This window comes from Helicoverpa armigera, chromosome 3 (genome assembly GCF_030705265.1).
Source record: "Helicoverpa armigera isolate CAAS_96S chromosome 3, ASM3070526v1, whole genome shotgun sequence".
NCBI lineage: Eukaryota > Metazoa > Arthropoda > Insecta > Lepidoptera > Noctuidae > Helicoverpa > Helicoverpa armigera.
In genome coordinates, this window is record NC_087122.1 from 3,952,124 (window position 1) to 3,979,751 (window position 27,628).

General features: G+C 37.3%; 1 protein-coding gene across 3 annotated transcripts; it reads right to left on the bottom strand.

Moving 5' to 3' along the window:
- Nucleotides 1–286: 286 nt before the first annotated feature.
- Nucleotides 287–27,628, bottom strand: LOC110383760 (RNA-binding protein 38). 3 transcript variants are annotated; one of them, XM_021344629.3, is made up of 6 exons: nucleotides 27,188–27,628; nucleotides 19,577–19,703; nucleotides 6,132–6,204; nucleotides 3,092–3,327; nucleotides 2,726–2,908; nucleotides 287–982 (listed from the first exon to the last, which is right to left on the bottom strand). In XM_021344629.3, the coding sequence occupies exons 1-5, from the start codon at nucleotides 27,407–27,409 to the stop codon at nucleotides 2,772–2,774; spliced, it is 795 nt and encodes a 264-aa protein (XP_021200304.1). In that variant the 5' UTR covers nucleotides 27,410–27,628; the 3' UTR covers nucleotides 287–982; nucleotides 2,726–2,771. The 3 variants fall into 3 exon arrangements, with proteins under 3 accessions (XP_021200304.1, XP_021200303.1, XP_021200305.1); XM_021344628.3 differs by having other exon boundaries at nucleotides 287–2,908; nucleotides 27,188–27,626; XM_021344630.3 differs by having other exon boundaries at nucleotides 287–2,905; nucleotides 27,188–27,613.

Below are 27,628 nucleotides of genomic sequence, written 5' to 3' on the forward strand. Positions count from 1 at the left end.
GTTTTCCATAAGTAAGACCAACTCTTAAGCGTGCTGGAGCTTTTAAAGTTTCATAAGATATTTTAAATTTAATTTCTAAAGAAAAAATAACATGTGCTCTTATTTTATTTAGTGGAGCACCTAAGTTATTTCTGTGCATCAACTTTGTCAAATCGGACAGGCAAAGTTGGACGCAAGCCAAACGCTCGGCGACACATTTTTTTTCACATTCCAACTTCGAATAGATATTGCTTTTTAAAAATAGTTAAAGATGTCGTCGCTTTCACAAGCAAATAAAACCAAGAAATGTACCTTAAAAATTTATTTTCCTTTTTATATTAACCTAAATTAAGTACGATAGTATAATTAAAAATTAATTATAACAGTTATTAAGTATTTATTATGAATTCACGTTCATATAGTAATGTAATACATATATAATAGTAATTGTGCTTAAAATTACTGTGAATGAAATGCACTATTATGGACAATTCAGTGCGTATTGCCGCTCTGAACAATTTTATACCTTGATGATATGTGTGTATAATTTAGTGTTATATATAACTAAGTACAATATTTCTTCTATATATAAGGCAAGATGGCCACTTCTATGGCTTACTATGTTTCTTTTGGTACGCATCTAGTTATAATATTATTCTACTTACATTTAAAGTTATAATGAATGTATATAATTCAATATATCAGACCGAATCATGTTTAAACTGTGAAAACTCCGGGCGCTGAGAGATTCGATTCGGTCGGTAAATATTCAACAATTTTTTATTTATCTTCCACATAATAAATAGTTATCAACATGTAGATTTACAAATATCAACAAAATAAATTACGAATAACAGAATATTACAATTAAGATTAAGCTTACGTGCTATGTATCAGTGATACCTACCTACTCGGGTTGTTACCCCTAACTTGTACTATGTCGCCGTCCAAGTCCTCGACTTCATTCTAGGTGAATCTCACTCCCGCGTTAATATTTTAATGGCTGCCAAACGAAATAAACAGTTAGTAATACGCCGTTACTAAAATGATACAGAACTGTCCATAGCTGATTTGTATCACATCAAGCAGTTGACGATGTAATTCGTATAAATATATATCGATTTTCTCATTAGTAGAATGGCCGGCGACTGCCTATAATTCAATATATTAAAATTACATGGACTAGTAATTGAATTATCCTAACTATTAAATATACTAAGTACCCTAGACCGCGTTGGAGAAACAATTATATAAGTAATAATAGTTTAATAGTACAAGGGCGTATAGGTTGTGTACAAAAAATATTGTAGTTTTTTTCACTGAGACAGTAATAAAGTACGTTACTTAAAATTACTTACTTAACCCTTTATTGCTCTCCCTCATTCTTAAGCTAAACCAAGTCCATTTTAGGACTTATTGAGCAACATGGACACGTTAATAGAGAACTAGAAAAACTTAAGTTATATCTATGGCGTCTTACAACCAAACGAATTGAGAGACTTCATTTCGAATGAAGAATTTACTCACTTATAATACTTCTTTATAAGTTATATAAGCCATGAAGTTGTAAACTTTTATAAGGTAATGATTTAGAAGAAGACTTGCTCACATAAGATTGACTCGTTCGAAACTAATCTTCGTAAATCCAAGAATTAAGTTTAGTTCTAAGGCGTTCCATAGATTTTTTTCAATAAGTAACTGGATAAATGTGTATACACCTATCTTATTAAATAAAACTTTACATAAAATGGAAATTATGGATAGGAAGTACACAATAACTGTGATGAATCAGAGGTTTTTTTTAGGTAAAGTATTCGTTTTATAAACAGCTGTCAGAGAGTTAATGCGTTTTCGCAAGCATTGATCGATAGATGCCATAGATTCTCATATGAGGTAACTAATAAATACTTTTCTGATGGTAAAAAAGTTTTGCAATTTATCTATAGTTTTTTCAATTCCTTTTAGGATAAAGGTAATAGATACTTTTGTTGCTAACTGTATCTGCATAAGAAGGCAAATTAAAAATAACTTGCCCTAACTTTTTATTTTTTCTTATTAACATGGATAATGCTTTCTTTAATTTTATTTATTGTCATTTAACAGCTGTATGCTTTTAAATGTTATTTTCATTTCTAAATATTAGAATATATTTTTAATATATAGATATCTGAATATGAAGGGTATCTAATAAGAAAATATATCTAACTATGGTCTATACGTATAAAAATATGTGATGTTAGGAAGTTGAATGAATGAGGCAAGAATATTTCAACATAGCTAGTACAAATATGTTTGTATCTTAACGATATTACAATGGTATTGGTGCTTTTTATAACTTAGGTACACATAGTACGAATAAGTACGTAATCATTAACTACATAGTTTCATCACCACTGAACTGGTTAAGTACCGAGGTCTTAATTCTATAAATAAAAAGCTCATAGCCTTTGGTCATTCTTTAACATTTTTGGTTTATGGATTCAACTAGATTCTAGACGTTTAGTCTAAATATTTGGCCTTACTTCCATCAGAGTGTAATCATTAAATTTTCCTAATGACATGGTTTGCTATCGACTTCACTACGTCCGACAAAAGGCACCGAACGTTCGCTGTAACAGCTGTGTCATTATACTTTTCACAATCAGACCTATAACCGTGTGAGAGGTTCTCGAATTCATTACTGGTGAAACTTAGCAAGTTATTGCAAGTATGTTTACTTTAAACTCAGATCTGAATTCATACTAACATGGGGCGCGTCATCAGTAATGTTTCCGGGAACGGTGTGGTGAGATCTACTGCATCCGCGCCTCTTGCAGCTGCGGGGGGTAAGGCAGGGGGGGCAGGAGGGGGGCGGCCTGCATGCCGCCGCCCTGCAGCGTGTAGTACGGAGACACGTAGCCTGCACCGCTAGCTGCTGCCGCCGCTGCTGCTGAAACATTGAAACATTTTTTAATTTGACAAGAAGAGACATTCATTTTTCCCCAATCCAAGATTCTTTACATACTATATACATTTTATGAAAAAATATTTCCACGTAAAGCAAGAGAATCTGTGGCCGTATGAAAAGATTCAGAAGACCAAATATTTGTCTAAGAGAAAGTAAATTACAAACCAGCAGCTGTAGCATAAGGGTCGAAGCCAGCTGCTGCGTACTGCTGTTGGTATGCCGCCGCGCCCTGCGCTGCAGCCGCTTGATACTCGTACAGGTGGTTCGCTGCAGCGACTGCAGCGGCGTGCTGAAGCTGCGGCAGTTGCACCAGGCCACCGGCTCCCGTGCCCACGCTCGCTCCCACGCCGCTCATCGCGTTCATGTACTGAGGCGTGCTGTACATGTATCCAGGCGACAACCTGCCAATTTATAACAGAACTTATATCTAGATATCCTCCCGCCATCAAAGGCGCAGTTCAGATATAAACTATCTGCACATTTGACGCCTTCTGTCACCCACAATGTCACCTCACGGGCAACTCGAATTTCTCGTGAGGTGACATCGAATTAATACTCTTTAAAACGGTCACACTACCTAGCCCCAGCAGCCTCGTCAGGCACGAGCATCTAATCTTGTTATGTTAGTAGACATCGATAAACTGTTATAAATATGTAAGTATGCGACTGTCTGCCTATGTCGCCATTGCGGAACCGCCGCCGTGCGTCAGTGCCAGGAAAGTTTAAGAAAATGTAATAAAAATATACAACGGGCGGCACTCCGCCTCGACCGAAATATCCGGACCACTCGGTATTTGCCTAGTTATCGCTACATCGTCGTGCACAGTCAGGGTAATTGATATGTAAATAGCATAGCATAAATTTATACGCATTCCTACTCTTGTAGGCATCGACTATTTTTCATCAAACACAGTCTCTATTAAGATGGTTAACTTTAGTTACCAAGGCCCTTTTGACTTCCTACTCTACATTATACTGATCCAACATGGCTTGAATAAAAAATGCAAATTCTGCTTAATTTGCTTATGAAGGCGGCCGAGTTTGTTCAAGAGCATCTTGACTTCGCTTCGAACCGCGTCAGCATTATTGGAGGGCTCTCTTTAACCACACTATTAAGCATCGCACCACTTGTCGATGCAATTATCCATCTTTTTCTACCACTATGAGATGTGATAGAGACGGGTTGACTGTTGTTTGTTCTATTTCGACTGAATTAGCATGGTACAGGGATGGGAGGCAATACGCATGCGTGGTCCACGCCCGCATCCACGCCCCGCCCGCCTTACACGCCCACCTGTGGTCTACTGCTGTGTCGCTAAATACCTACTTCATATCATGTAAGTAGTTGGATTTGCAGACTAGAGTATACCACAGAGCACGCATCATCTATCTATAGAGAACTATCACATCAGCCTATTGTGTACAATCTCATCTACAGTTGTCATTCTTTCTATATGATCGCACTGCTACGTTATGTGACTTTAATTTTGCGTCATTTGGCACCCAAGTTAATACATTATCTACTTCGAAGAGAGAAAAATATAGTAGTAGGTGAAAACAAACAGCATTATTATAACTGGCATATAAATACTCACACAAGCCGAGCTGACACATCTACTAAAATACAAAACACAACCACATACTAGACTGATAGCTAATACAGGATGTAGAGGATTCAATTAAATGCCACTTTCAACGTATCTCGGAGAAAGTATATAATAATTACATAAGTTACATGCAAAACAAGTAATCGCAAGAATAATTCAACTAAGCTCGATTAATTCCTATCTGATCATCTGTTGTCTGTTGATAAAAACAATTTGCCTAATCAATAGATAAACATTATTTGCCTATGCATAATGAATACACATGTTCGTAAGAACCCAATTAAGAATACGTGTCTTTCAGGCCAATCAATTCCCTTCAGTTTTCATCACCAAATCAGACGAACACCCTAGCATTTTTGATCATATTGACATTTTGAGTACGAAAAGCAAATAGGTTGATCGATTCCCAAACATCGCAGTAAACCCTATTTGGATTGGAAAAGAAAATAAAAGCGTTAATTCGATTGAAGCTTTCACTTGATTATATCCATTAAAACAAGAGTGTCACTGAATAATATATATGGACAGTTGTGTTGGCGTGGTGGCCCTGGCTGAGCATCGATCGAGCTCACGTCGATGTAATGAACCGACACACGAGGAGTGCAGGCAGGCAGACAGCACGGCGCGCGGGCCCGGCAGCGGCCGTCGAGCGCGCGCGCACACCTACGCACACACAGCGCGCGGTCGACTGCCGCCGCCGCGACCACTCAGTAAGTGTATTAACGAAATCCACCACCAACAAAACTCAATTCAAATCAACAAAATCTTACACGAACACGGCATAAAACATAAAGTAAAGAAAACATTGAGTGTCGAGAACGATGCGTAAAGTGTGACGGCGGTGGGCGGCGCCCGCGACCGACGCCGTCGCCGCCGGCGCCGCCCATGCTCCGGTATAGCTTTGTAAAACGTAAACATTAAAAAACCCAATCGACTAATTCACACCCAAAACGAAAAAAAATCCACTCTCACGCTCACGCTTGCCATAGATACCTATGTGAAAATGTTTGATAATTTAGTCTAGGTGTGGTCCGCCGGGCGCCGCGCCGCTAGCCGTCCGGAGACGCCGCTCGCCTCATCTACCGAGACAAAAGTCAGCAAACTTACTACGCCTTATAACCTGGACCTTAACTAACCTCTTCCTAACATTATGACTAAGGGTCATTTGGTCGCGAGAACATTTAAAAGAATGTCTTCTATCAAAAATTTCACTTAGTGTCTACACAGGCAGTAAAAAGTACGTGTTTTTGCAATGTCGAAGTTAGGCTTCAGGTTTTCAATGACTTTCCTCAGAAATATTTACTAATGGAAAGTTATAACTTAGACCTAGACATTACAAACGCACGTAGGTACGTGATTATAATTGCGAAGTGCAAAAGAGAGTTTTCAGTCATGATTGTGATCTATGATCCGGAAAAATTAATTGAGAATTTTCGTTGCTAAGAAATAAAAAACTACGTCTGATTTTTGTCTCGTGAGATGTATTCAGAGCGGCATGCGGCGCCGCTAGTGCTGGCAAATATCGAAGTGTTGAACCACTGAACATTGATACATGATACATATATGGTACAGAGTGGACCAGCCGAGCGGCAACTTACCCGTACGGCGATGGCAGCACTGTTTGATAGCCGGCACGAACACCCGCCGCAGCTGCTGCGGCTAACCCGAAACCTGAAAGAAATAAACCGTTATTATTATAATGTCCCCTTGCAGAGACCATCTTACTAGAATTTAACCGAAGCTAGGATACAATTTCAATCGTAAAAATAACCCTACGTCATTTAGACTACATCATTACTCTTTCATCACGAATGTTCGTAAAGACGCTATTTTCTGTCTCACTTAGCGGAAGTGGCTAGAGTGAAGTCAAACTAAAATATATCTCGAAGAGATTGGACCACATCCAAATGACATGAGAGTCAACTTAGCGCAGGGAACGTCACTGTTAATTTCTTTTTATTGCATTGTTAAGTCGCGCGAGGCGGCGTCTATTTTAGTCGCTCGCCGCCCGCCCGGGCACCGGCATCCATGGGCATACCTTTTGACAAGAAGACGACAAACACACGCTATAAATGGTTTTCGATCTTTGGCACAGGCCTACGCACGCTCATATAGGCATCTTCCACCTAGATGGGTGATGTTAGCCAAAATGACGACACTTCCCGGGTGCCATACTGTTACCTAGCTACATGTACTTAGTTTTCGCGGATCGCTTGTTACAGGGTCAGCAATTTTGAAACCAAATAATATGTCATATTTAGGAAGTGAGCAATCACCAATAATTGTGTGTTTGTATCATAATCTGTGATTAATGGGTAATATTCAGAAGAGCGTAACCTCTACCGGGCTGTAAACGAATTTGCTATTGTGTGGCGAAATTTCACCGGTGATTACAGTGGATCACATCCGCAGCCTCTCCGGATGGTGTTGCGGTTCGCTTGCTGCGGGAGTATGTGGTGACCTTGCTGCTTTCCATTCTGATACAAGTGTGCCCGCCCAAATTATCACCTTACGCTTGTTGTGCAATACATCACAAAAGGATCACTTTATTGTCATCCACATCATGCAAGCAGTACCTATTAGGTAGCTTCCATTTAATACCCTTAGATTAACAATTAGAGCAGGGCGATATTTGCATTTATTACCTACAGACATTGTGAAAAACTCAAATGTCCAGTACACATTGTGCACAATGGAACTAGTGGTGATCGGCTGAAGTCTGTGGCTAATCGCGTGCCGTACAATGCGCGTGATGTGCCACCGCATTTGTTCGATCGATGCGGTGCCATTTGACGGCCGAGGTCGAACCACTGTCCACCACAAAGCTTATCTTGATTCATTAAATTTTTTCTCTTTCCTTTTATGTCCATTGTCAGTTGGCCTGAATGTAGCGCGATGGTCTTTTGTTGCTTATATGTGACCCAGATAGATTTTAGTCGTAATCGATTGTCAAATACAACACAAAAGGCAAACAGTTGGATTTATTCAGAACGATGTAGAACAAAATATGACGCAGTGCAAACACGCTTTGAAGCTAAAACTAAAATGAATCACTCATCAAAACTTCGGTATAATTAGTCACGGGTCCTCCCTGAAATTATTTCGGACATTGTGTAGGTAGTACGAATCAAATTAAATCGCTTTGTTTGAATTTCTGCTTGAGTTTTTTTTTTTCAGGACGTCTTCTGGAGCTGAGGTCGTCGAACTGCAAAGCCGACAGTAAGTGCTTAACGTCGCTTGTAAGGATTCTACGGAAATACGATTTTAGACGCGCGCCGCCCGAGCGGGATAGAAAGAGGGTATTATTATATAAAGGTATCCAACATACGCACGCATTTTCATTGCCATTAACTTTTGTATGCTCCAGATTTCCACAATATATCAATTTATGCGAAAAGATACATAAACATGTCTAATTTCCCTCAATTGAAGCATCAGTGATTGCAATGATTTCGTTTATGAGTTCTAGATTTAGAAAAGTGTTCATGCAGCCAAAACTCTCCAATAAATTTAAGTCAAATGTCTCATTATTGTGAACACGGTTTCATGAATACATTGTAGAATAAATATGTCGTGTTAGTTTATCGGTACCAGAATAGAACTAGATGTGTCGTGGCCCAGTTTCGTATGGCCAAACTGGCCGTGTTGGACTCATGGCCGTCACGGTTTTGTGTTTGGCGAGCCTTTGATCTGATCGGTGTCGTCTCCGACGGTGTCGGTCATCAATCCGACACCTATTTCGCGGTCTTGTGAAGGATTGGTTAGAGCGATTAATTACATCCCTCCCCATCCCGTCACTTGCGACCTCAGTTCCTGGGACACTTATTTTTGGAGAAACACGTGCGCGCACGAGCCAACGGCAATTTTAATGGTCTACGTATCTTTTTCTTCGCTTAATGACCCGGTATGGTTGATAAAATTATGCGATTTTCTGTAACCTATTTCAATTGTTACCTAGATACCACGTGGCATTTATGATAACTTTAATATCATTAACTGAGGACAAGTTTTAAAGTCATCTACGTAGGTATGTAATTAATTGGAAGCTACACTTTGTAGATCCTGTACTCCCGACAAAAGATTAAGCTGGCGAGGAAAGATGAGGTTCTGGCACGATGCCAAAACTGGTGTCGCGGCAGAGTCGGCCGCGACGACGTTCCCAAAACTGCGTATATTTAGACAAAATAAAGAGCGCGCCGAAGACAAAACGAGACGCAACTCTGTTTTATAAATAACCGCGTCGTTCGCCGGACGGACTCAGCCTCGCCCGACCAACCTCTGCACGCCAGCTGTTGTACATAAATAATAATTAAGACACGAAGAAAGCTCCACGTCCATCTTATGAGGATCATCAGATCAGGTCGACATACGTACATACGGACTGAATAAAAAAAAATATAGAAACGTGTTCTCTACTTAAAATTGTAAATGGTTTAAATGTAACGAGAATGTAATCTGCTATAGGAGGATTATCGGAGGATCGAAGGGGCTTCGTGCGGAAGTCGCGGACGGGGATCATGTTTCAGATGGTGACAAAGGGAACGGAACTACTACAGTGAAGTGTTCCTGTGTGAACTGGGGTCACTGCTCGATGCTAGGAGTGCGAGTTCGTGCCGTCTACCTACGCTCACAACTAGTGTTCAGTTTCAGAAAATACTAGTTCTATTGATAGTATGTCCAAAAACAAATGATGGTTAGAATATAAGCATGAAGCTACATAAATATGGGAAAGATAGATAGTGTATGCTGCATAGTAATTAGGAAGATTTTTGGGGCCACATGCCACACATCCGCAGTATACGGAAGACGCTGTTATTCAGTTGGACGGCGTTCAACAACTTCGAGGTTATTAGTGTGGCGACGACGTCGCAAATTAATTTATCTGTGCGCACTAAATCTGGTTTACTTCTAATTCACTGCGAGTTTCCAAATATCTCGAAAATAACTAGCAGTTGATCATGCGTAGCCTAGAATAAATGTGTAAAAGTATTTATTATTTATAGGCTGTTCAATGATCTACTGGAATGCTTCAACATGCTTTAACAATCAATTACTTAAAGTAAATTGAATATTGATCAAAATTCTGTTTACTAAATGCTGAAAATGTGATTACACAATTAGCCAGAAACAGGTATTCAAAAAATTGATAACCTAATGGTCATTTAAAGAACATGACCCAAACCATTCCAATTATCAAAGATCCTCCAAAAATCTCTAACGAGAAGAAGACAGCAAACATTTATAGACAAGTCGAATACCAAAAATTCCGAAATCACATCAAAGCGACACTGAAGGTAATTACAAGTTTCCGTTGCAATAAAACGGAGATACAAACAATCGGTGTGAAGCGAGATCGTATCACGGGCCACGCGACCGCCACCGGCTGACCATTATGGCTTCGCTTCATACAATTATAAACGATGCTCGCATGTATCGATCTGTGGTTATGCTTTTTGAAGATAAGCTGCTATTGTACTAGCTATATGGGGAACTCCATTCGCCATCAAACCTGTGGTACTAATTTAAAATCGTAAGCTAAACTATAGGGCCCTTATTACAGTGTCTGGTATGTAGAAGTGCCATGTAATAGAAGACGAGGATTACATAATAACAAACATTCATAAAATGAACCGTAACATGACACCGAAAGCTAGATTTCTAGTCACTTTGTAGGGTTTCGCAAAGATTACTGAAAAGCATGAGTAAGGCAATGTACAATGAGGCGGAAACAAATTAGGTACATAACAAATCCTTAGTAAAAGGTATTACATGAGGAAATCCTTTAAAAGAAGAATCAAGTCAAATGCCATGCAGCTGACGATTTGTAATTGAAGAACAAAAGAAACTGTAAATCACCTCATCACTCAGTTGCATCTAAAATTAACGCAGACTCAAACGAACAAAAATCGATTAATTACCTAAATGAACGAGTTCGCTGTGCCGTATCGATTGGAAGAGCGGCGCGTGCGAACCCATCGGTGCAGTCAGCGCCTAAATCCCAAAGACTAAATAAAAATAGTCGCTGGGGTGTGTTAGCCACTGCGGGGGGTTTGGGCACATGCATAAGTAATGCACGAGCGAAGGGCGGCCGGCGCACGCGATCCGCCTGCAATGCCAAACACAGGGACAACCCCTTCCCAACACCGCAAAGGGCCAAGCTATCCATTAATCAATGATGACTTACATACTTACTGCTCAACCGTCGTTGTGTAATAGCTTTAATACTTGAGATGTCACGTACAAAAAAATAATTTGAATTATTTTCAAAGTCTAATCAAGCCAAGAGATTTTTTCGCTCAGAGACTTATTCACGATAGTCAAATTCTGAAATCCGTGTTTACAGTTCGCTACTACGATGTTAGAGAATATGAATCAGAACGCAAGCTTTCAGGAAAATTACAAAGAAAATGTAATTACAGACTCAAGTAATTTAACACCTACACGATATGCGTGGACAACGAGTCGTATTCTACTCGAATGTTTCTACATCACTCGAATGTTTTCGATTGGAAACCTTTCAAAGACAGGTGTGAATCGATTAGTGCGGTGCTGGTTCCACTCAATAATTCATAGTGTCGCCTCGTATGTTTGGACAAGTGGCCCGTTCGGCCTTCATCAACACGCCCATATAATAAAACTTTAACAATGTTTTCATAATCGACGCCAGGCCCGCTGAAATCGCCCATTGGTTGCAACCACTACGGTGTATTTAGAAACTGGGCTACACAAATTTCTTACCGCAGCAGTTAACGTGTACATTATGTATGTAAACAGCGTGCCTACCGCCGCGGTACAATGTTACACTAAAATTTCGTTTTCATTATACCTATTGTGCAAAAATACACCTAAACAAACAACGAGGAATGTCTCGTTAACTGTTTCAGTTCTTTAAATATGTTAAATAAAGGTACAATTGTCATTAAAGCCTTCATAGAAATAAAACTAGAAATAGTTCCAATAAAAATATGCACATATGGAACCAAGTACATATATCTATTCCTTTCACTCGTACATGCGCGTTAAGCTGGCTTATTTATTTTGGCGAGAGCCACGATGCGCGGGCGCCGAAGACAGACAAGCCGTTACGCCTCCATCAAGCCCCGTGAATGGATTTCCATAAAAAAATATTATTCTGGCCTAATCCAAACCAGACTTTGCCTACTTTAAGCGAATCTAGTTTTACTGCTCCAATAGCTGAAGATTCATAATTCATGAATAGCAAAAACCAACATACTACGAGTAATCTGTAATACAGTAGGATACAATGCAGGAGATAATTTAATGCTGTCATTTATATTCTGTTCTTTTCAATCTGTGAATACAGTATAAAAAAAGTTTGTCGTTTTTTACACTTGGTATTGAGGCGTAGTTGGCAAGTTGAATGCGAGCGCTTGCATATCATTTTCTGTAAATCGCAGCCCCTCCGTAACGGTAACGGGCAAGCGTTGCACTCGCATTATTTGAGGACAAAACGTTCCCTAAAACCGGCCTAGCTAACGGTCATTTTCTTTACAAAGCTCATGAACCGAATCTAGATTAAGGGGATTGGAACATTTGCAAGCGTGTTGCAAATGTATGCACAGTGAACAGACTCTGGGAGTATTATTTCAACGTATCAGTTAAAGGTACGTTTGAAGGGCTTCGTAAACAAATACAGTGCGGCTCCGACGTTGTGTATAAACCGATTTTACAAGACACAAAATGTAGACTAAACAGGCTCTGTGGCGGCAGATTTAATGCGTTTCCCGCGATGTTTCCAGTCGCAAGCTAAAACTAAACTGTTTGATTCAAATATTTGAGCACAAATCCGTTCACAATCTTCGTAGAAGTAAAACGTCTGAAATCACAAAACTAATAACTGCACACTGACTTCATTGTTGGTGTGCTGGGCACTGAGATTCTCGGAATCGATAAAATCATAGAGCATAATCATAAGATGGCTTTCCAAAACATTTAGCTGCATCTAGCAGAGAAATCAGTAACTGACTAAACTCTGACTTTACTCACTGCATCTTACAACAGAACTATAAAATTCAGACATAAAAAAATAACTTACAAAAAACATCGCTTCCAATCGATACCGTAAAATCAGACACTTTTACAACCGTTTATCGCAAAAAGCACCCTATCAAAAATATTGCAGAATCAACTTTTGGAACATTTATTATGTTTATTGTATGTTCGTTACTGTTTATAGGATTTACGAAACCTAGCTAGCTGTAAACAAGTTCGGAGCTGATGACGCAGGGTTGGTATTACGCGCGGGCATATCATAGGGAGCGTGGCATATGGCGCGGCCGGTATAGCGAACCAGGTGTCTCGTCATGCGCGCCCGCACCCATTGTGTTCAGGCACCCCTCCCCCCGGAGCCGGCAACTGTTTTCAATGTGTGCACTACCCGACACATTGAACAATGCCGCGACCTCCGTAAACGTTGTTGTAGCAAGGATGCGGAGCCATTCATTCGCTCTTCAATTTTCTCAGACATCTGACAAAGACCCGACGATCAGCTGTTCGGCCGTCAATGAACTAGGTTTTTTGTAACGGCCTTTATGTTTAAACTGAAGATGTAACAAGATGTAATTCCTTTACAATAATAACATTAGATATTATCCACATTTAGGTAGGTATAGAAGTGGTAACAAGAATTTGGTATGTAGGTACATACAAAATAGGTGCGAAGGCCATACCGAATCACACCCTACCCTCTTACAGTAGGGCAAATTGCCCTGCAATCTAAGTAAGTAAATGTAGTGATTCTTTTGCATAAAATTATATACGCCACGAGTGACTATCAAGGTATTGTTGATTGCGTATGCGCGGAAGTTTCATTATGCTATGTCATTCATGTTAGCTCCCATGTGATGGTCAGTTAGTGGTTATAGTAAATTGGTTTATGTGAATCGCTTGAATCTCTGCCAATGCTCTGAACTCAGCCCGAACGAATTGATTAGAGAAATTGTAATTACTGTGATTACCTATGTGAATGAAAATTATATCATTCATATAAACTGTTGGGAAGGGAAATAGCTCTTAAAGTATTTGACAAAATATTTTCTACTAATTCATGATGATAATTTAAAAAATTGATTACTTTCATGAATTTGTACATAGTTTTATCTGTTATAGGTTACCAACCAATAATCAAAATATGAGTAGTGAATTTTGTGCCAATTATCATGAAATTTTAATATCCTTTGCCTTTTAGCTATTTACAATAACATCCAGGAAGCTCTAGAATCAATTTACCTATAAATTATCAGGAATATAGATATCATAATTATTACATGGAATCATTATATCAGTTTATATCAAAGATGAATATTATGTTACATTTCCGAAGCAGTGAGGCGGAACGAATAACCATTGAAGCCACTGTATCAACAACAATTTTATTTTTCAAATACACTTCGCGTGACAAAAAACTACCAACTCTCCATTATCTTTAGGTTTATTATAATTATGACCAATGTCCCGTTTCACCTTCGTATGGATGTACCCTCATTACGCTAAATTGCTGGACTGAATACGAACGATGATAAATTACGTATAGATCGATCATACGTGTCATATGGTAGACGTGTCTTGTTATTGTATTGGAATACATATCTATACTAATCTAGGTATACTTAGCATAATAAAGAGGAATAATTTTATTGCTTGTCTTTACCCTAAAGGCTCCAAAACTTTATGGAACCGATTTGAAAATTACTTTCACTGTTGCGAAGCAAGACTACTCCCGACTCCCTGAGTAATATTGCAACATATTTTGTCAAGGAAAGAAAAGAGTTTTCCCGGGATACTGACTGGTGAAACTGCAGGGCACCGCTACTAGTCTATTATAAACTTGAGACCAATGAATTTAGAGCCTGTTAAAAACATTCGTAATTTCACTTTTTTTACGCATCGGAAACGGTTGCCGTCTGAAGGACAAACCAATTAGTGTTTTTTAACCGTCTACAATTCTACATTAAAGAAAGTGCAATTAAACTTTTATGCACTACTCGTACTAAACTCTGATATTTGATACGTTAATTAAATTGCAGCCATTATGATAAGATAAGAAGAAAACTGACCACCTAATATCAAAACTAAAAATAGCTAGATTAGCTAGAAAAATAATTTTACAATATTTTTTTTTTGTAGCACGGTATTTTGTAAAAAGTACGGTATTGCTGTCCCGGATTTTTTGCAACGAAGTGTTAAGTAAAAGGAACACGTTATTACCCTTTTTCCTTGTACCCGGAATGTAGATGCAGAGATTACACAAAGGTTACACTATGTCACCTTGCAAGGGTTACACGGCGTGTCCGTGGGGCGCAATCAATTAGCGACCCGGGTATACCGAGCACTTCCGTTGCCGAGCGTTTAGGGACTTCCGGCGGGGGCGGGACACTGATCGCTCCCCATACACCACGAAACAACCATAAACTACCAACCCTTGGAAAATGAACCCTGTATGCTTCTGTTAAGGTCCACTTTCCTTTGTACGTGGTGTTAAGGACATGTCCTGCTAGGTTCTCTGTACTAATCACTATTGTGTTTGACACGTCACCGCGCCAGTCGCAATAAATTGTAATTAATGGCGACGACGCTTATTAGTTTATAGACAGTTTAAAATTAAGTTACTTTGTGTAATTAAGGCTTGATTATTATTTTAACAGTCTATCATTTATATTTAAATGTAGATTGCTTCCCTTTTAAAGTAAGTGGCCATTTTTTAAATAAGTGTCTATGGTATTCTCAACCTTCTTCCGATTAAACTGTCATTGAACAGCACTTCATTAATTTACCTAACCGCACTTAGAGATATCATCAAATGATTCGTTATCAGTAACTACTCACTATCGGATTGCTATCGGGAACTAATCAAAAGATATAAATAAAGCGACCCACTTGTGCCTTAGCGGTTATTAAATACATCATTTTACATAATTATTCGATTGGTTTTCATGAAACAAATGCATTTAAGATTATGATGTCATACATAAAGAAGGTATAACCTTGTAAACTTCCAAAGTAAAGTGTAATAATTTAGAGGTCCAAAAAACTCATATTATATTTTTAAGGTTTCTTTCGGTAGAATCTGTTAAGCTTCAATCTTCGGTAGAATATGTAATAGCTTTTTCTTCATTTCCTGAATCAAAATACAAAATACGCAATTCAAATCAGCGTACCTTGTTATGTTTATAAAATTTTAGACATTTAAACTCAAACTCAAACTCAAATTTATTTATTGCAAACATAGGTAATAAGTACATAAGACATGATGAAGCATACATAATATAAGTCCGCTATGTTTCGCCTGTCGGCATGCAATTTAGAAATTAATTAATTATTATAAATTAATGTCAAACATTATACTTGTCCAGTCTATAGTCACTTACATTTATATTAACATTGTCTTTTGTCCATAATAGTACCATAGTATTTTGAATAATATATAACTTTATAACAAAACAAAAAATACGGATTAAAAAATAAACTTATAATAACAGTAATATTGTGCATAAATATAATTAAGTAGATACGGTATGATTCTTTGCTAGATGGATTTATCATGTAGATACTCATCAACACTATAATAGGCCTTATTTAGCATTATATCTTTAATCTTGCGTTTAAATAAGTCATTATTCTTAATCTCTAATATGTGCTTTGGTAGGTGATTATAAATTCGTGGTCCCATGCAGAATATACTTTTATTGAACATCATTGTGCTATGCATAGGACAATTGATTTTGTTAGTTTGACGCTTACTTTTGTAATTTTTATACTTATTTAAATTAGTCCTAATGTAGTTTATTACCTCATAAATATATAGACTAGGTAGTGTCAAGATTTGTAGATTGATAAAATGGGGCTTACAGCTGTCAGTCTGACTTATTTTGCAAATACTCCTTACGCACTTTTTCTGTGCCAGAAACAGTCGTTGCTTATCCGTCGAGTTACCCCAGAAAAGGATACCATATCTCAGTATAGATCCCACGTATCCGTGGTAGGCCGTAAGTACCGTTGACTGACTAGCTACTCTTGAGAGCATGCGCAAGGCATAGGATTGTTGATAAAGTTTCTGGCAAAGGTTATCAATGTGAGCTTTCCAATTCAAGCTACAATCTATCGTCAGCCCTAAAAATTTTGTTGTGTCAACTTCTGTAATTTTAGTTCCCATATAGTCAATATTAAGATTAGTTATCATTGGTTTTAGATTTCTAAATGTCATTAGGTGTGTTTTGTTTAGATTTATTTTTAAATTATTGGACGTCAACCATTGTATTATATTATTAAGAGTATTTCTCATGTCAAGTATAAGTGAGCTTGTATCCTTATTAGCAAAAATAAATGTACTGTCATCTGCAAACAATATGCTTGGTTGGGTGGATATTTTTGGTAAATCGTTTATATATACATTAAATAGCAGCGGTCCTAGCACACTACCTTGTGGAATACCCACTTTAACTTCTCTGTAAGTTGATGAGTGTTGTTTTTCTATTCTAAAATTCGGGTTTAAACGGTTTATTCTAGTGCATTGTTTCCGTTTACTAAGATAGGATTTGATAAGGTTGAGTACGTTTCCTCTCACGCCGCATGCATGTAGTTTATGTAAAAGTATTTGATGGTCTACACAATCGAAAGCTTTTGTAAGATCCATATAAAGCGCACAAACAGGTGTCTTCTTATCAATATTGCTAATAATAGTTTCGAGGAAGTTATGAATAGCTGTATTTATGGATTTATTCTTCCTGAAACCATATTGCTCTTCAGAAAGTATATTATTTTTTTCAAAGAAAGTGTAGAGTCTGTCATGTATAACCTTCTCAAAGATCTTAGAAATAGTGGGAATCAACGCAATTGGTCTATAACAGGTCATTGATGACTTATCATCTTTCTTAAAAAGAGGCTTTATAATTGTTATTTTTAATTTATCAGGAAAAACCCCATTTGTAATACATAAATTGATTATATGGCTCAGTATATACGATATTTTATGCGATACGTGTTTAAGTATCATTGTGGATACGTCATCATAACCGGTACTGTTAGTATTCTTTAGGTTGCTAATTATGTCAAATATTTCCTTTGGAAATGTAGGTGACATATATAATGAATTTGGGATACTTGGAGGATAAACAATTTTATTATTAGAATTAATCTGTGTTACCTGGTCAATAAAAAAGTCATTAAAAGAATTTGCTATAGTCTTAGGATTAGTTATAGTAAGTGAATTGTCAATTTTTATGTCAGTTATTTGATTTCTGGGTGCGTTGCACTGCGTACTGTTGATAACTCTCCAAGTCGCTTTGCACTTGTTGCTAGAGTTGCGTATGAATTCATCATTTTGGGATTTTTTCGTGGATTTTATTATCCAATTTAACCTGGCCGCTAAGGTTTTAAATTTTATTTTATTTGTTGAAGTTCGTGACCTTCGATATTGCCACAAGTATTCTCGTTTACGTTTGCAGCAAAGTTTAATACCCTTTGTTATCCACTTTGGACGTTTTTGAGCTTTTAATTTTACTAAGGAGAGTGGAAAACATAAGTAATAGAAGAGAGTGAAAGTTTCATAGAAAATATTAAATGCTTTATGTGGGTCTTTTTCTTCAAAAACTTCATTAAAAGAAAGGGAGTTTATGCATTCTTTGAATTTATCAATATTTTCCTGGCTGTAATCCCGCTTCTCTATAAACCAATTTTCTAGAATACATTTACGCTTTACTGGGCAGGTGAGTAATTGTGCCGTATGGTCCGAGAGGGCAAATTCAAGTATTTTACTTTTGCAACCATGGATGGTGTGTAAAAAATTATCAATACAAGTACCGCTTATTGTACGAGTAGCTTCAGTAAACGCCCATTTTAAATTATAACTTGACACAGTCATTAGAAAATCAGATGATAATCTAGTCTTTTTCAGAATATCAATATTAAAATCCCCACAAATTATTACTTTACATCTAGGTCGGCAAAATTGGCTTAGCAATAAATCAAGTTTTTCAAAGAACAATTTTATGTCTTCTTGATTAGGTTTTGGTGGTCTATATATGCATAGCACAAAAACTTTATGATCAACAAGTTCTATTCCGGAAACCTCGATTATACCCTCAATGCACATACTTTTTAGTCCATTGATTACTTTAAATTTACGCGAATTACGGACTAAGATACAACTTCCGCCGCGTCTAGTTTGATTTACCATCATTTACATAGCATAAATGTTAATGCTGGCACACATGTAAGTAAGGCTGACCCCCGCGAAGGCATTGTATCTCACACGACGCGATCTCACAATTTTTTGTCCGTTGACAACACGCTGACGAAAATGAAGTCGGGGCACAAAAAACGATCATGTGTACGTTTCTACCAACAAAAAATGCTCCTTTTACAAACAGCTGAGCGTTGATAAGCTTCGTTCCAAGTTACGGAGGTTAAACAACCCTTAGGAAACCAAGCAGTAGAGATAATGTGCTCCGATTCCTTTGTCTGTGCCTGTCTTTATGAACGAGTTTTACATCCTTTTGCCACCACAACTGTCAGGCTGTTTAGTACATTTTTTACATCATAAAGACGCAAATTATCTTGAATAGCAACGGACCTTTCGGAACAAATAGTTTGGATACGAATCTTGTAACCGTTCCCAGACTTACAGTTTTTAATGTTTAGAAAACAATTTCCTGTCATATTGTTCAATTTTAAATATGGATATTGCCCAATTGTTCACAGTAATAATAAGTGCGCCTAGTACACACATAGGTACACATTACAGTATGGACCTACCTATTATGTTTCTGTACCCAGCGTAAAATGACTTGTGAAACGAAATGTGTTGTGAATGTTGTGAGACTGTTTATATTAATACCCTTTGTGTGACTGATGCCAAAAAAGTACCACTTCCACGAACATCGTTTATGATCTCATATTCAGTGAATGTAAAATTAAAATTCGAAAGCGACAGGTTAACAATACCAGTTGCCTGCTACGTATTGACCTATTTCCCGCAGCCGGCAGTCACTTATCTTGGTGTCGATAAGGCAAGCGTGTCACTAACCTGGCGCCAGGTTCCCTCTGGGCTTGGCTCCGAGGATGGCGAGATTTACGTTTGCTTTCCTCCCGTCTATGATGGGATTCGGGTCCTTGCACGCTCTCTCCGCCGCCGCTCGGTCACCCATTATTACCTGAAAACAAACGCTTGGCTTAGAACTATTTTTAACGTAATTTTATGCCGAATCCATATAACTAACAAACACGTTGAAGGATGACGTCGAGCCGGCATTACCAATTGTAATGCATGCGCGGGTCGCCACCTCATCGCTTCTACTATTCAATCGACCATTTTCAATTGACCTTCTTCGTCCCCCGCTAGGGTCTGAGCTTTGAATAGTCGGAAACACACAATATAACAACGGGGGGTCATTTTAAATTGGAACACTGCTTTAAGGCAAATGTCTGATGACCTCCAGATATCGAAAGTCTGGAATTGTAAATTAAAATATATTTAGATTTACTTTTTTTGGATTTGTGACCGTTTCCTGATCAACATAGCCCACTGCTCATTTGGATTCATGTATTTTGCCTTTGATCGTAAAAAATACGTGTTCCCATGACACCGAAAATGTTTTTTGTGTGTTAAATTCTTACGCATTAATTTCCGTAGTGTGTTATTTTGCAATAATCACACATTAAACAATGTTGCCCATGATTTTGAAATTTAATACTTATTGTATGTTAATTTCTAGTGTTATATAGGAGCAGTGTATAAATTAAATATATGGTTCGGTAAGTTGCACACTTCGTAACGTAAACCGTACAAATCGTAGTTAGGCGCGGTGTGCGATAAGGAGTACTATCAACGCGCGGCTAACTGCCTGTTAGTTGATTGGCTGTAAGTTTGATTGTTCTGACGAACTGATCTTTAAGTAACGGCTAAAGCAACAGTTGGCATTCCTTAAAAACTAGTTGCTTTCCGCAGTTTCACCAGCATGTTACTTTCCAAACTTACTTAAAATTACTTAGCATATTAATATGGTTTAACTATATTTTCATCTACCTACCTCCATTAATATTTAATCAGAACACACACATCACACAAACAGCATTCGCCGAAACAATTAGCTTATACTTGTGAATAAATTGCAAACCTTGTGATGGTTTTCAAACCTACTTTCCTGAAACAACCTGCATTCATTACAATAGCCCTACACTTGTTTTAAAAAAAATGCAATGTCATCAAAATAAAAACCTACATACATATTTACAACCAAAAAATACTACGTAGGTATATTAGGTAAGTGTACCAATTTTTTATCTGATATTTTTTAATGAAACTGCTTACTTAAGATAACTTTCGAAGAATTCAATAGATTCAGATAAAGTAATAAACGAGTATATAATCATCACCAGCAAAGTACAATATTTTTTGCTCAACGACAACTTAACACGTTGCTCAAATGTAGGTAAGTAAAAAGGTGTACCTACGTCATATACATATGTATAACTTATCCAATACTCGTTTAACGGTTCAACTTATCAATTGTAGGTATACGCATAATTGAACGTCGTGCATTTTACTTGAAACATGACGAGAATGCAGAACGCATTTTAATTTTCCTTTTCTTACGCTGTGAAACCATTTCCAGGCGTTCCTAATATTCAATCTGTGATATTTTGCTAACTAGAGATATAATTTTGACATTAGGGCACAGGTAGGTAATGTTCTATCTCTAATAAGTAAAAGAATAGAGAGATAGATTATTGGAAGCGGCCCTGACTGAATGTAATACTTCAGTAACACTTTGGATGATCTTTAGAACTACATTGTCCTAGGCTATTCTAAAAACTGGACTGGAATTTATGAAATAAGTAGGTAATACATGGTTAACTTATTTTCTAGACAAATAGTTTTAATATTAATTATGTTCAGAAGATGTTATCTTGTATGAAACCTATACAAAGGTATCGTTTCATATAAGTAGTGAATTATACTTAGGTATCGATCAGCGATTCTGCTAGTCTGCGGGCACTTCAACCTTCGACGACACACATTTATGTAACTTTTACCTATGTAACGAGTCAGTTCTAGCGGATTCATTCGTACCCTAGAAAAGTATACCTATAGTTTCTCTGATACCAAGATATACGTTATACCACAATTACAATTTAGTAACTCCCTCTTCTTATGGAGCGAACAGCAAGTTTTATAACTCAACAAGCCTTAGTGTCAGAATTTTCTCAAATCGACTTAATGGCCTTTGAGGTGAAATTTTAACGACTGTTACAGGGTAGCATTCTGAGGATGTAGGGATGTCGACTGCAAACTTGCAATAACGCAACAAAAAGTTTTCTTCAAAGGTACAACATTAGCTGCATGGTGACATATTCCCTCAGTTACGGAAATATAAATAAATAACACACTCCATTGTCTAGATAAAGACAGTCATTATTTTAATATTCTTTGACTTGGCACAACTTTAAATTCCCGCATCCATCGAAGTAAAATAATTGTATGACCTTCATAATCAGAATGAAGCAGCTATTTTATTTCATTTTATTCGAAATACAAAATGTCTTATAAAACAAAAAAAAAACAGACGATGTCATAGACAAAACAGAAAAAGGAGTTTGTAAGTCTTTTTGACAGTGTAGCCAGCTTAAAGGTCTACGACGTAGCCCGTAGCCAGAGGAGGCGTGTCCATGATCCGCCCATATCACCGCACTTCATACAACAGTCTTTAATAAAGTTAGCTAGAAAACAATTATTATGTCATGGCGTTTTTAATACTTTATAACTTATTAAGTGTGTTAAGGCTGTCATTGGAACACCTTTGGCAGTAGTTACGGGTAGCCAGTAAGTCTGACAAGCAATCTTACCTAGGGGTATTGGATTGCCCGGGTAATTGGGTTGAGGAGGTCACATATGACAGTCGTTCCTTGTTAAACACTGGTACCGGTTAGACTGGAAGCCGACCCCAACATATACGGGAAAATGCTAGGCAGATGATGATGACAACTTATTAAGTGTCTAAGATTTTATATTATGAACAAATAAATATAAAGTCATTCCACGTAACGCATTTTTTACGAGTAACATTGAAGGAAGCCGTCATGTTATCGGAAGTAGTTATTTAATTAAATTGACCATTACATTAGTGTGTAGCTGACCACTTAGGCTTGAGTGTAATAAAGTAATCGTCGAAATATATTTAAAGGAAATAATCATAACGGGCCAAATAAAATGTTTCTAATTTGATTTTTTTTATACTATGTACATATACTATTAGTCATAATAATAAGTAGTAAGTTTAAATAAAGGATATAAATACATTTATAATTGTCAGCTCGAATACCAATATCTAAACATAATGAGAATTTTCGAGGTCTAATACTATTCCCCGCTGTTCCACCCGCGGCCTGAAGAACTACTTCCATCAGACGAATAAAAAGTAGCCCTTTCTAAGGCTTGAAAGAGACACAAATATTTTATTTTCTTATTTTGAGAAACAACAATTTTTATTGAATAAATATTTACCAACATTACATTCTACCTAGTTGCAAGTAGCAATTCCTATCAAAACTAAATGATTTTACCCTTGAACTTAAGAATTAATCAATATTATGAACGCTAAATTTTATAATGAAGAACTTTTATTTTAGAGACCTCGTCCATGAAGAAAATAATCAAATTAAATTGAAAGGTTGGACTTGCATTTTAGCATGCAGAATTGATTTGTTATTTTGTTTTTTTTTTTCTTTATCGCTACTTTACGTTTGCAGGAACGCAATGCATGCGGTGTTTTAGATTTTTTTATCTACGTAGGTACATAATTTATATTGCATTTTATATTTTTTAAAAACCTACCTACTTCTAAGCGCGGTATTACCCGCGTCTTTGGAGATTTACTCCTATCCGTTTATATTATAAAATATATTGTATTATAAAGTATTAATTCAGAGTTACTTTTGCTTTTAGATTAAATGACCTCAAAAACATTACAGTTGATCAATAGGATTATATATCTTTTGATCTGATAAAAAGACTGTAAACTAGACAATAGACAGCAAATCTATCGAATATTCAACAATGACAGCGACTCAGGAAATATGGTTCAAAGAAGATTTCAGATTCATCAATCAAAATGTTTATTATTTCTTTCATGAATCAGAAAAAAGGATAGTTTAGTAGCCTTGCTGAACTTTCCCGCTTTTCAGTTTTGTTAGATTTTGAAAATGCAATTTGGTCGGCTCTTTTGTTTTTCATAATTGGCCTTGAATTAATTTAATTCGTTAAAAACAAGACACGATTTTCAAATGCAGACCACAAGGATTGCTATTCAGTAGTTCATCAAATAAAACTAGAATAGAATTTCAGTTTTCAATTAAATTGAAAAGAGGCTGAAAGATATTATCTCTTGTCAAGTCATAAGTTGTAATAATTGATTCAAATTAGAACTTAAATAAAACATGCAAGAGTTTATTTTTTCTAATTCATTAAATGCGTCCAAAACAAGTTTTGCAGCTGTCATGAATAAAGTTACACTTAAGACTAAAGTTAACGTAAAGATGGGACTTGACATAAATATGATAATTCTTTTGAAAATGAAATTATCAATGGTTTAGCTACCCAGCCTCTACCTCCCATTATTTGACATGTAAACTGCGAATTCACAACGATAACTTATTACATATAGGTAGGTGAAATATTTTATGTTAGAAAAACCGAATTTCATTACAAGATGTGTTTGCCGATTAAGCGATAAAGATTGCAAAGTTAGACACAATCACGTCGGTAAATATTGTTATCCATATCTTCATGAGGTTACTGATTATTTCCAAGGAATACGATTTGGGAAATTGAATTGAAATTATGTCACAGATTATATAATAGTTACTACGTAACAGATAAATCACTCCATACAAAAAAGTCCATACCTACTGTTATAAGCACCTACAAGTTCCCCAACTACCTACAAATTCCTAGCTGCGTTATAAAATGAACCTTAAAAGCTCGAGCGCTTGATTGTTATTCCAATGCGATAGCGCACAGTTCAGTGACCGCAACCGTGCCGTGGCCGTGCTTAGGGTTGCTTCTTACAATTTATTAATATTTAAGTAGGAAAACAAAGTTACGCTTAGTTTAAGATAGCTTTTTTTTAAGTCAGTTTTTAAACAAAAAGTAATATCAAGAATATTTTTCTTTACTTAACTATTGTATTGCCTACTAAAATGGAGTATGGGTACATATTACTAAATATTACCTAATACGTAAGCATAGGTAAGTACTTAAGTAAGTAAAGCTTTCGTCAAAATCAAAGGCGGTTTCCAACTATTTTTTGAGCACAAGTGCCATACCCCATATGGTACAACTCCGTCGAGTGTTGATACATACCTAAAATTGGTTTCTGCGTAGCGACACTCGTAATGTTTCAAGTCGTCATTAAGTTGGACCAGAACTATACCTACTTACACTCGAGATGTGTTTTGAGCTACAAAACTCACAATACAGTTCATATAACTAAGTAGGTATCTAAAGTAAAATAAGTACCTAATGATCTGTGTTGTTAAAATCATAAAGAAAGTATTAATTTATTTAAAAAAAATAGAATTACTGGATAAGTTCATAAATATAAAATGTTTCTAAATCTTACAATAGTCGCATATAAACCAACACAACTCAAAATAATCCATCAGTTTGTTAGGTAGCTTAAAAAACCTAATCAAAACCAACAGCATAACATGCCACGAAATAAAAATAATAATACTGGAACGCGTGCGTCGCGAGCGGCTGTCGAAAGCCCTAAGCCGCGAGGGGCTACCGGTAACCCAGCGAGCGGTAGGCATTTATCGCGCGCAAGTACGTCGAGTGACAGAGGCCTGATTATGTTTTTTTAAATATGTATGCAGATCTTTCTTTACTGATAGTGTTTTTACGTAACTGAATCAGTTCAGGTGTGACTTGAATGAAGTAATGGATTGTATTACGAACTTCTTATAAGTGATCCTACTTTTAGGAAGAGGATAGATCTCTTAAAGGCCCAGATTCTGCATAAACTCATGAGGAATTTGTTTCCAAGTTTGTATCACATAAATTCATAGTAAGTCACACCGAAAACTTTTTGTCAGACCACAATAATAATGTACAGTTTTTGTGATCAAATTAGTGTCATAATGATATTTACAATTTTTTCCGTGTTCGTAGATTTTTTATACTTTTCTCAGTATATGTTCCTCGTTGTTCAAACTACTCAGTGCTCTGCGTGCTATCAGATGACGTTCTTTTGTTTTCTACGAGTACTTTAGCACGTCCCGACTGGATCCCGCGCCGGTCGCTTCGACCCAATGGCTATGTGGAGCAAAGGGACTTGCACCAGCTAGATGTTGAGCATTTGTAGTGTTAACTCTTGATGCTGTTATGTAATGCGTAAGTTTGTGTAGGGTGTAAGTTTTTATTTCATTAGACGGTAAATGATAATTAATTATTTATTAAAAGGAGGTTCAATTGATATCCTGAATTTACAAAAGACTGGTGACACTTTTAAAATATTAATTACAAACATTAGAATGGAATAGTTTACAAATCTTTTTTATATCAGTAACTGCAAGTTCTAGGCTTTCTTTAAAACCAATTTGCATAAAAAGCCATCACATAAAAATTTAATTACCACCTAAAGATCTCATCCGTAACCAATCTTTGATTGTTTCCTCATACAAATAATGCATTAACGTCAATTATGTTTCAAAACACAAATCATTTTGTCGACCCAAAGTTATTAGACTATCAAGTTTATGGATAGCTTTCGTAAATGAAATTTTAGTTTACAACACATTGAAAAGTGTTACGAACGATGAATTGCGATTATTACAGCTATTTGGATGTCACAGCGAGGGTGCTACGCGCACTGTTCCCTCAGGGTCCAACCACCCCTAGCACGAATTGAAAATGGGGTTGTGATTCATTTCCCACGATCCCCACGCTGCACCAAACAAAAAGCCTCTAACTTTATTACATTCAACTAGCTGCATTGAAAAAAACGTCATTTGATGCATCTGTTGTTTAGTAATAATACTCGTAATAGCTTAGGTACCTATAACTTGGTAAGAAATCATGAAACTACGTTGCGCGCCAAATTCATTATTCACACAAACATTCGTCAAGGAGTATCGATGCATATTAAAAAGTGTTAGCTATTGTAAAATATTCCTGATTCACGTGTCCCTGACATGTTACATTTGGCAATGTAAACGTTTTCCCGATACGACAGTGCGCTGTCCTGAAGTGAAAAGCGTCGGCAATGATGATGCACTTCAGAGTATTGCGCATCGTGCCCTCTATTTTCAGTAAGTACCTAGCTTGTTTGACATTTATACCTGCGTGAAACAACTTCCGTGTTTGATGTAATTTCGCGATATACGGTATGTGTACATGTACGTAGTGAGCTGCCGGTGGGTTAGGTATAATGTAGGTAGCAATGAGGTGCGATAACGCGCTAACTGTGCGATACGGTCGCTGTTTCAGAGCCGACACGAGTCGACTGCGCACGAGCATTTAAAGTTTACGTGTCAATTCAATGCTTTCGTTTCAGGAAAATATCTAAGTTACAAGTCAATTTCAGGTTATGGTGAAACAGTCAAGAGTATTCCATAAACATGTGATCAAAATACTTACAAAGCCATATCCTCTGCTTTTGCTGGTCTGTCTGTCTGTAATGACGACTGCTTCCTCGATATCACCGTAGACTGCGAAGTGTTCCCTGAGGCTCTTGTCCGTGGTGTGGTACGGGAGTCCTCCGACGAACAGCTTCGTCCAGGTGGTATCCTTCTGGCCCGGCAGCGCGCCTAGTGCCAGCAGCCCCTCGGGCTCGGCCGGCAGAGCGCCCGCCATCAACATGCCTTGCACAGCCTCCGTCGCGCCGGCCACCGTTGCACTCTGCTAACACTGTCACTGCCGCTGTCGCGGTCTACCAGGCTACGGGTCGCACGAGTGTGTAGGTTAAGTTACAGTAGTAAACACCGGCGTGTGTGCGGGAGCGACCGTTCGACGTGGTGGTTGAGCGCGGACTGATGCTCGTTCGAAGCGCACGTGGCGCTCCGGTACTAATTTTAGCCC

What these genes read in the sequence shown, in the direction of transcription:
- LOC110383760 (XM_021344629.3), bottom strand. Translation starts at nt 27,409, where the DNA reads ATGTTGATGGCGGGCGCTCTGCCGGCCGAGCCCGAGGGGCTGCTGGCA. An exon ending in AAAGCAGAGGATATGGCTTT is followed by an intron (nt 19,704 to 27,187) that starts GTAAGTATTTTG and finishes GTTTGTTTTCAG; the next exon opens with GTAATAATGGGTGACCGAGC. An exon ending in CAGAGGGAACCTGGCGCCAG is followed by an intron (nt 6,205 to 19,576) that starts GTTAGTGACACG and finishes TATTTCTTTCAG; the next exon opens with GTTTCGGGTTAGCCGCAGCA.